General features: G+C 34.4%; 1 protein-coding gene across 1 annotated transcript; it reads left to right on the top strand.

Moving 5' to 3' along the window:
• Positions 1-428: 428 nt before the first annotated feature.
• Positions 429-10,900, top strand: LOC137642926 (uncharacterized). Its single transcript, XM_068375794.1, has 3 exons — positions 429-547; positions 8,031-9,941; positions 10,303-10,900. The coding sequence occupies exons 2-3, from the start codon at positions 8,053-8,055 to the stop codon at positions 10,427-10,429; spliced, it is 2,016 nt and encodes a 671-aa protein (XP_068231895.1). The 5' UTR covers positions 429-547; positions 8,031-8,052; the 3' UTR covers positions 10,430-10,900.
• The last annotated feature ends 399 nt before the right edge of the window (positions 10,901-11,299 follow it).

Genomic DNA, 11,299 nt, shown 5'->3' with positions numbered 1-11,299 from the left:
CCAATTAAATCAACACACCATCATCACCAGATTTGTAAAAAGTCTGCTTTGAAAACAAATTTAATCAACACAACGTTATCACCAAATTCATAAAGAAAAAAAAAATTACCTTGAAAATGAATTAAATTTAAACACCATCACAAGATTTATTTTTAAATCTGCCTAGAAAGCAAATTAAATCAACCCAACTTCATCACAAGATTTAAAAAAAATCCGTCAAGAAAACAAATTATAAACTTCATAACAAGATTCTTAGCAACCACCTCACTATTTAGAAAAAAAAAAAAAAAAAAAAAAAAAAAAAAACTCTGGATCCTGGAACCTTGAACTGACGTCTTCATCACCGTTGCATGACTTGCCAAAACTCATGAGCTCCAACTTCGCAAGTCGCCCGCCAGGAATTGGTAAAAACAAAAGAAGAGCTCATTGCGCTGTGAGACTTCGTGGAGTGTGGTTCTCTACAGCAAGTCTGTTCTTCCACTTCAAAAACATTCAGCATCACTTCTACTAAAGTCTTCAATAGAGGAACTACAAGTAATTTTAAAAGGTAATTTTTGCTTATTAAGTGTCTTATATTATGCAAATTATTACTGTATACACAATCTCAAAGGACTACCGATATTAGCATACATGAATTTATAATTTTAAAAGAACAAGGATTGTTAGGCAAAATGCTGCTAAACTCAACTCTCTTAATTAAAGAAAAAATAGTTTACATTCTTTATTAAAGTACTAGTAGTTTATTCAATGAAAATTGAAGGTAATAGTGATTTTGTAACTAATCAAAAAGGCTATTTGGAGGCATACATACATCCATATACACACGAACACACACATGTATATATATATATATATATGATATAATATATATATATATATATATATATATATATATATATACAGTATATATACACACAGTATATTTATATATACATGCATGCTTCAAGCTTACCAAAATTATATGAAATATCCGAGATCATGGGGACTATGATAAATGCCAAAAAATATATACATACACATGCAAGTATAAACATACTGTATATATATATACTTACATATATATATATATATATATATATATATATATATATATATATATACTGTATATGTGCATGTGTGTGTAAGTTTTTGTTTGTGCTCGCATATACATGAATTAATATTTTCATGTTTCATTAATAAATTGTTATTTCATATTTCTGTGTTACGTCTAATCTATTGAATAATAGAATATTTAACCTAAGCAACATTTTATCAAATTATTATTATTATTATTATTATTATTATTATTATTATTATTATTATTTGCTAAGCTACAACCCTAGTTGGAAAAGCAAGATGCTATAAGCCCAGGGGCTCTAACAGGGAAAATAGAACACAAATTTCATTTTGCACTAAATCATAAATACACAATAATGTTTTATATGTATATTCATACGTATTTAAATACACACACACATATATATATATATATATATATATATATATATACTATATATATACATATATATATAAATAAACATATATATATATATATATATATATATATATATATATATATATATATATATCTTTCCAGTCAAGATCGGCGCCTTTGACAGATCCATAATAATTTGGAATTCCCATCCCTCTGGTAGGGGGAGAGGGAGTAATCCTACCCTGGCGAGAAGGGCATTCTTGTGTGCATATCTACCCAAATAATTAGCCGCCATTTTTGAGAGATCGTCTACACTAGTGTATATATATATATATATATATATATATATATATATATATGTATATATATATATATATATATATATATATACATATATATATATATATATATTTATATATATATATGAATATATATATATATATATATATATATATATATACATATATTCATACAATATACAATACATATATATTTATATATATATATATATATATATATATATATATATATCCATATAATTATTGTATATATATATATATAAATATATATATATACATATATACAAATGTATATAAAAAATATATGTAATATCTCTATATATACATACATACAGTACATACTCACACGCGCACACACACACACACACACACACACACACACACACATATATATATATATATATATATATATATATATATATATATATATATAATATATATATATATATATATATATATATATATATATATATATATATATAGACGTCAATTGCTTTGATATATATTAACATAAAACAATTCGATATTTCTATAACGGCAAAAGTCATCATCGCAAAGTGTTTCTCAAAATGAAGTTTTCCAAAACACATCTTACATCTACTGATTATATTTTTTTTTCTCTAATGTACATCTGGATACAGGAATTCATGGTACACCTCCGAAAAAGTCCATCCAGCCACACCCTTACTGAGGGTAGAGTTCGTGTGTTTAGCCACGCCCACCACCTCTCCCTATACTATCTAATTGATTACCCGTTGCGCAGTAAGGGTGTGGCTGGGTGTAATTCTTTATTTATATAAAAATTTATTTCTATCTTATATTTTCGATATATCTATTCTATATTTTATATTTAGCTTTTATAGAAGAATTTATTTTTATCCTATATTTTCTATATGTTTATTCTAAATTTTATTATTAGCTTTTATATAAAAAATTACTTTTATCCTATAGTTTTTATTTCTATACTTTATATTTTATGATTACCTTTAATATAAGTAATCCTCAAGAGAGATTAGTTCACCAAACTTTCAACTGGACTCCACAAGGCACAAGAAGAGTTGGAAGATCCAGACCTACATGGCTGAGGACTAAGAAACGTGAAGTCTGAGATGATGAAAAGTATTGATATAAAAGCTCAAGATAGATACGACTGGGGTAATCTAACCGAGGCCCTTCGCGTCAATAGGCGTACGAGGAGATGAATCCGAGCTGGTTACTCTCTTTCTTTAAAGGTTTAAAGGTTTGAAGGCCACTCATGAATGTCAGGGGCAAGGGGCAGTGACATTTCCCTATCGAGTAGGACCCTAGAGACTGACCACACGCACACACACACACACACACACACACATATATATATATATATATATATATATGATCAGCGCCCAAGCTCCACCCAAGCTAGGACAAGGAGGCCCAGGCAATGGCTGTTGGTGATTCAGCGGACAGACCTATAGGATCCCCCCAAAATCCCATCCTTAGCTCACAAAGATGGTAAGCTTGCAGCGGCCAAAGAAACTAACGAGTTTGAGCGGGAATCGAACCCCAGTTTGGTGTTCACCAGTCAGGGACGTTACCACATCGGCCATCCCAATATTAATAATAATAATAATTATGATAATAATAATAATATTGGAACAAAGTGTGCCAGAAACTCCTGTATCCGAGTGTACCAATCAGACTCTAAGTGTAAGGGTGATTCTGATTAAACCCTATTGTAGGGAGGCGTACCAGAAATTCCTGTGTCCAACTGTACCAATCAGTTCCCAGGTGTGAGGGTGAGTCTGAGTAAAACCCAGTTTTATACGTTACCCTTTCTTCTTCTGCGCGCGTGCGTGTGTGTGTGTGTGGGCGTGGCAGTATGATAGATAGTCAATGTGGGCGTAATCATGTACAACGCAGCTACAAGATGACTTCATCTTAGTGGATTAAGAAACAAACTTCCTAACTGGGTTATGAAGCGTAAAGAGAAATATGAGCAAATGTTTTTGGGTGGGACTCTAATTTGCTTCAATAGTCTGTATCATAGTTTAGTACTCCTCCTTGGGAGTTGTTAAGTCAGAGATGAAGTAACGAGAGACTTTTTTTTTTTTTCTTTTTTGTAGGTTAGCAGGTAACTGCTGTGTGAATAAAATGGTACTTACAGTAGGCCTTATCTTTGTCATTACTCCCTTAGGCCCCATTCAATGAACATATATAAAAGGAGAATTATTATTATTATTATTATTATTATTATTATTATTATTATTATTGGCTAGGCTACAGCCCTAGTTGGAAAAGCAGGATGCTATAAGCCCAAGAGGTCCAACAGGAAAAAATACCCCAGTGAGGAAAGGAAATAAGGAAATTGATAGAATAGTGTACCCTCAAGTAAGAGAACTCTAACAGTGGAAGGCTGAAAACAGATAGAGTACAGTGCTTGAGTGTACACTCAAGCAACAGAACTCTAACCCAAGACAGTGAAAGACCATGGTACAGAGGGTATGGCACTACCCAAGACTAGAGAACAATGTGTTGGTGTTGAAGTAGCCTTCTCCTAGAAGAGCTGCTGATCATAAATAGTCTGTCTTCTATCCTTACCAAGTGGATGAATCTCATGGGGGGGGGGAGTTAATCATATAGAATCTTGAAAACAAGGATAAACCGTGAAATCATCCATGTGATTGTGCATGAATGTGTTTGTAGAATATAATAATACACTTTGTGTATACTGTATACTGTATATTACACCTGTATATAACATCCCATTTCTGAATGGGAATACCTTGACGTGGTAAAAGAGGTTTTGTGTATCGCAATGATCAGCAAAGGTGTACAAGTCAGGGCCACCCAGACTAGGTTAGTTTGCTGTGAGCGATCAGACTAATATCTCCCATCAATCCGCATTGGCCAGCGTAGTGATGATAACTGGTCAAACACCAGACATGAATAAGGATATGTCTGAGGCCTTTGTCCTGCAATGGACTAAAAATGGCTGCATTTGATGTTGGAAGAAACATTAAATTAAACCATCAGAGTTTAAATAACGATAAAATATGAGAGAGAGAGAGAGAGAGAGAGAGAGAGAGAGAGAGAGAGAGAGAGAGAGAGAGAGAGAGAGAGAGAGAGAGAGAGAGAGATTGTATAATGGAGCGAAGGATTTATCAATGGTCACTATTCCTATTTCCATGGACCTTTATATAGTAGCAACACAGGTTTTAATTAAGTTATCATCATTAAGTTGAGAGAGAGAGAGAGAGAGAGAGAGAGAGAGAGAGAGAGAGAGAGAGAGAGATTATATAATTAAGCGAATGATTTATCAATGGTCACTGTTCCTATTTCCATGGAACTATATCTAGTAGCAACACAGGTTTTTATTAAGTTATCATCATTAAATTGGTTTCCATCTATAATCAATCAAAAGATATCTGTTTCTTGATTTCTTCCACTAGATATTAGAGACCATGACTGGAGAGGACACTAAATTCAAACCATTGTTCTCTAGTCTTCGGTAGTGTCATAGCTTATGTACCATGGTCTTCCACTGCCTTGGGTTAGAGTTCTCTTCCTTGAGGGTACACCCAGGCACACTATTCTATCTTATTTCTCTTCTTTTTGTTATTTTGAAGTTTTATAGTTCATATTATGAAAGATTTATTTGAATGTTGTTACTGTTCGTAAACTTCGCTTGTAGTTTATTTCCTTTCCTCACGGAGCTATTTTTCCTGTTGGAGCCCTTGGGCTTAGAGCATCCTTCTTTTCAAACTCGGGTTGTGGCTTAGCTTGTAATAATAATAATAATAATAATAATAATAATAATAATAATAATAATAATAATAATAATAACAGAACTGTATTAATAGCCTCGAAATCTTTATCCCCTCTTCTGTGAAGAAGATAATCTACAAAGAGTAACCTCCTTTTATTCACCCCCCCCCTGTTATTTTAAATGACAATTGTGATCGTAGTATCTAGTATCAACCCAAAATCAAAATTCAAGAAAGCTATATATAACCAGCTGTCCTCAATTTTCTTTCAGTTTACAAACCGAATCCACCACTGACTGCAAGTTCAACCTTCTATTTTTAGCATTCAAATGATGTTTACTTTACTCACACTTATATTCACTAAATTTATTTTCATTTCCATATGGACAAAAGTATAGTTCAGATCAGCCCAAGTAACCAATAAGTGCTTATTTCTTTCTTCCAACAAGTAACTAGTAAGTGCTCACTTCTTTCTTCCAACAGAACACACAACACTATAGTCCAGATTAGCCAAAGTAACCAATAAGTACTCATTTCTTTCTTCCAACAGAACACCCAAGAGTATTGTCCAGATTAGCCAAAAATAACCTATAAGTACTCATTTCTTTCTTCCAACAGAACACCCAAGAATATAGTCCAGATTAGCCAAAAATAACCAATAAGTACTCATTTCTTTCTTCCAACAGAACACCCAAGAATATAGTCCAGATTAGCCAAAGTAACCAATAAGTACTCATTTCTTTCTTCCAACAGAACATCCAAGAGTATAGACCAGATTAGCCAAAGTAACCAATAAATACTCATTTCTTTCTTCCAACAGAACACCCTAGAGTATAGTCCAGATTAGCCAAAGTAACCAATAAATACTCATTTCTTTCTTCCAACAGAACACCCAAGAATATAGTCCAGATTAGCCAAAGTAACCAATAAATACTCATTTCTTTCTTCCAACAGAACACCCAAGAATATAGTCCAGATTAGCCAAAGTAACCAATAAATACTCATTTCTTTCTTCCAACAGAACATCCAAGAGTATAGACCAGATTAGCCAAAGTAACCAATAAATACTCATTTCTTTCTTCCAACAGAACACCCTAGAGTATAGTCCAGATTAGCCAAAGTAACCAATAAATACTCATTTCTTTCTTCCAACAGAACATCCAAGAGTATAGACCAGATTAGCCAAAGTAACCAATAAATACTCATTTCTTTCTTCCAACAGAACACCCAAGAGTATAGTCCAGATTAGCCAAAGTAACCAATAAATACTCATTTCTTTCTTCCAACAGAACACCCAAGAGTATAGTCCAGATTAGCCAAAGTAACCAATAAATACTCATTTCTTTCTTCCAACAGAACATCCAAGAGTATAGACCAGATTAGCCAAAGTAACCAATAAATACTCATTTCTTTCTTCCAACAGAACACCCAAGAGTATAGTCCAGATTAGCCAAAGTAACCAATAAATACTCATTTCTTTCTTCCAACAGAACACCCTAGAGTATAGTCCAGATTAGCCAAAAATAACCTATAAGTACTCATTTCTTTCTTCCAACAGAACACCCAAGAATATAGTCCAGATTAGCCAAAGTAACCAATAAGTACTCATTTCTTTCTTCCAACACAATAAGTACTCATTTCTTTCTTCCAACAGAACACCCTAGAGTATAGTCCAGATTAGCCAAAGTAACCAATAAATACTCATTTCTTTCTTCCAACAGAACACCCAAGAGTATAGACCAGATTAGCCAAAGTAACCAATAAATACTCATTTCTTTCTTCCAACAGAACACCCAAGAGTATAGTCCAGATTAGCCAAAGTAAACAATAAATACTCATTTCTTTCTTCCAACAGAACACCCAAGAGTACAGTCCAGATTAGCCAAAGTAAACAATAAATACTCATTTCTTTCTTCCAACAGAACACCCAAGAGTATAGTCCAGATTAGCCAAAGTAACCAATAAATACTCATTTCTTTCTTCCAACAGAACACCCTAGAGTATAGTCCAGATTAGCCAAAGTAACCAATAAATACTCATTTCTTTCTTCCAACAGAACACCCAAGAGTATAGTCCAGATTAGCCAAAGTAACCAATCAGTACTCGTTTCTTTCTTCCAACAAGTAACTAATATTTGCTGATTTCTTTCTTCCAACAGAACTCACAACAGTATAGTCCAGATTAACCAAAATATCCAACAATTACTCATTTCTTTCCTCTACTACTAAGTGCTGATTTCTTTCTTCCAACAGAACTCACAACAGTGTAGTCCAGATTAACCAAAATATCCAATAAGTACTCATTTCTTTCCTCTACTACTAAGTGCTGATTTCTTTCTTCCAACAGAACTCACAACGGTATAGTCCAGATTAACCAAAATATCCAATAAGTACTAATTTCTTTCCTCTACTACTAAGTGCTGATTTATTTCTTCTAACAGAACTCACAACAGTATAGTTCAGATTAGCCAAAGTATCAAATAAGTACTTATCTCTTGCTTCCATCAGAACACACAAGAGAATAATCCAGATTAGCCAAAGTAACCAATAACGGCTCATTTCTTTCTTCCAACAGAACCCGCAGAACAGTAACCACGATGAAAGCCTATTCACTAGTAATTACTTCATTCATTGTGTCAACAACTACAGCAATGTCTGTACAAGATGCAACAAAGACATTTGTACCAACAGAAGAACTCCTGGAAAAAATCACAGATTCTGGATCGCAGTTTATCACAAAATTATCAAGGATTGTCACTAAATCCAATGAAAATCTTGATGATCTTAAAATTATCCGTAAACTTCTAATTAGTGAGTTATCTCCTCTAAGTAAACTACTGAGTACCAAGTTACTCAACATTTATCGACTGGAGGATATAGTTGATGCTTTAGGCATTCAGCAAGACTTTGTTAAACCTCTAGAAAAGATATTGAACATAGCAAGCAAACTCGACTTCACGATGTCAAGTAAAAATATTTCAAAATTCATTGACAATCCTGTAGCCAAAGAAGGAAAAAATGCAAATTCTGGAACTCCAACTGAAGAGGTCTCGCTGGAAAGTATATCGATGTCAGCTTCAAACATGTGGATGGTCATCAAATCCCTATGGTATAAAATCCTCGCTCATGTTAAGCAGGAAAACTCTATATCAGCATTCATGAACATTCCTGCAGTTCGGGCGATTGACTTCCTTCTGAGTCTTGGAGATGACATTAACCTCGTCAACCTTCTGACAAAGAAACTCGACCCATCGCTAGCCGAATTTGTAGCAAGTCAAGTCAGTCCTTATTTGGGTCCTTTAAAAAATTTTCAAAGTTTTTACGCGTTCCTAAAAGATAACGATTTGAATGGAATTCTAGATTATTTTGGAACTAAAAGATTTCAGTATAGTTTTGATACTATTGCTAAAGTTGCATCAGCATATCTTGAGGACACAATGACAGATGACATAGTCAAGCAATACATAGACTTCATTTCCTTCAATAACACAGACCTACATAATTTCTATGAATCTATTATGATTGACTTGCACAAAACTGCGAATGAAAAGTCTCTAAATACTTCTGCATTGACTGAAACAGGAACAAAACACAATGTTCAAGAAGATAGATCAAAACGCGATATTCTGGAAGACATAACAAGCATGTATCAATATAACGCGGATCATGAAACCCGCTCCTCAAATACTCAATATTCTTTACCTCACGAACCCCAATATACAAATAATTCATATCAACCAAGTAGTTACTCATCAGATGGTAATGACTATACCCATGAGAGTTCAAATTACTCACCAAACAGCGGAAGCTATAGAGGCACGGGGTCTTATTACATACCAGATGCTTCTGATGACGTAGAAACTAATTCGACAGACATCCCAGAGTTGGACACAGCAAGCAGACAGCTCTCAAGATATGGCGTTAGTGGTGGCTATGTTTACGACCTCGCTAGGGACGGATACGGTTATGGAGGAGGAGGATATGGAGGTGGATATGGCGGGGGTCACGGCATGACAATGGACCCTTATATGATAATAGGGTCACTCATACTGGGCTCAATTCTGGGATTTCTCTTGTTCCGAGCTCTGAGAGGGACCCGCAGAGGCAGGAGAGATATCAACGATGGGTCGCTGTCCCTTTGGAACTCGGATGTTCCCAACACCTTGTTTTGGGACAGCAGCAGCAGTTCTGACAGAATGAAACGTGATACTCTAAAATCAAACTCTACTGAAAGTAAAAGAAGTGGAGAGCCTAATCTGCCTGGACCACTGAGAGGAAACACCTGGTCGACCGATCCTTTCGTAAGCGAAGATTTTCAAGAAGTCTTTCTTGACGAGAGTGACGTCGCTAATCATCTCAACAGTCTCTGGGAGATATATCAAGAAAGCAACGAAACTTTCTGTGCCCAGTCTCATCTCTGTGGATTTATGGCTGGCAGCACTGCTGAGCGTCTTACCAGCAAGGACTCTAGTGTGACACTTCTAATGTAAGTTAATCATGTCTTCTTCTACACTTTTAAGTTCGATACAATTGCTTTATCATTATTATTATTACTATTTAAGCTACTACCCTAGTTGGAAAAGCAGGATACTATAACGCCTATAAGGGCTCAAACAGGGAAAATTACCCAGTGAGGAAAAGATATAAGGAAACAAATAAAACAGTGCACCTAAGTGTACCCTCAAGCAACTAGTTTTTCCACGTTTTGTTAAAGTGAATCTTGCTCTTAATAGCGCCTGTCACTAATTTTTCAAGCTATTAACATTTAAAAGGTTTCTTTATTTCAACTCATTACAAACATGCATCTTAAAATGATCACTAAAAACATAAAATTTCCAATATTTCAGGGCTTCTCTCAATAACATGATTGGAGTGACCGGGGCAGGTCAACTTGTTGACAACGTGACCCAGAGCTTGGCCATGGGCAATGCTTATACCTGTCCCAGCGTCTCAGGCTGTCATTTCAGACTCTGAGCAGACGGGAGAGAACGTCTACCACCAACCGAGCGTCACCAGCAGCACGTTAGCCTATCTAATCTACAGCAACAGAAACTCTTGACAAATGGGAGAGAACGTCTACCACTAACTGAGCGTCACCAACATTACGTCAGCCCATTAAATCTCCAGCAAGAGAAACGTGTGATTTTAGGATGATCCAGTTATAGAGATATTAGATTTCAGATAGTGATTAGAGTTGGAGGCAGTACAGCTGTTACTCATTACTGTTTTATTAGATGCTTTTTATTGTATATTATAATTCTGATCTCACGTGATCAATAAAATCTTCCTTAGGCTTATCAGTAGTCACAATATTGGCTATTTTATCAGGATATCAAATTAGGGCATTTTGAACGCCACTAAATAAGTAAATTATAAAACACACGCACACAAACATACAAACACATATAATATATATCTATAGTATATGTAGTATCATTAATTTGTAATGTAAACATAATTTCTTGTTTTATGTAAACCTGATAATAGGAATGGATTCCAGAAATGTTGGATTGTTAAATAAATATGTAAGATGATCCGAAGTCTTCTTGCTATCCTCTTCATCATTAAACTTGAGCTTGCCAGAAGCGAAAATCTTAACAGTTATATATATATATATATATATATATATATATATATATATATATATATATATATCATCATCATCATTTCAGCCTTCAAAAGTCCTTTGTTGGATGTAGGCCTTCCCCAGGTTCCTCCACAGATTTCTATTGCAAGCTATTCTGTGCCACTGTTGCTTATGTTGGTCTAAGTCATCTCGCCAGCGGGTTTTTTGTCTTCCTCGATTTCTTGTGTGTATATATATATATATATATATATATATAT

This window comes from Palaemon carinicauda, chromosome 1, assembly GCF_036898095.1.
Source record: "Palaemon carinicauda isolate YSFRI2023 chromosome 1, ASM3689809v2, whole genome shotgun sequence".
In the NCBI taxonomy this organism is placed as follows: Eukaryota; Metazoa; Arthropoda; class Malacostraca; order Decapoda; family Palaemonidae; genus Palaemon; species Palaemon carinicauda.
The sequence above is the reverse complement of the archived record's forward strand: the minus strand, read 5'-3'. Positions and strand labels throughout refer to the sequence as shown.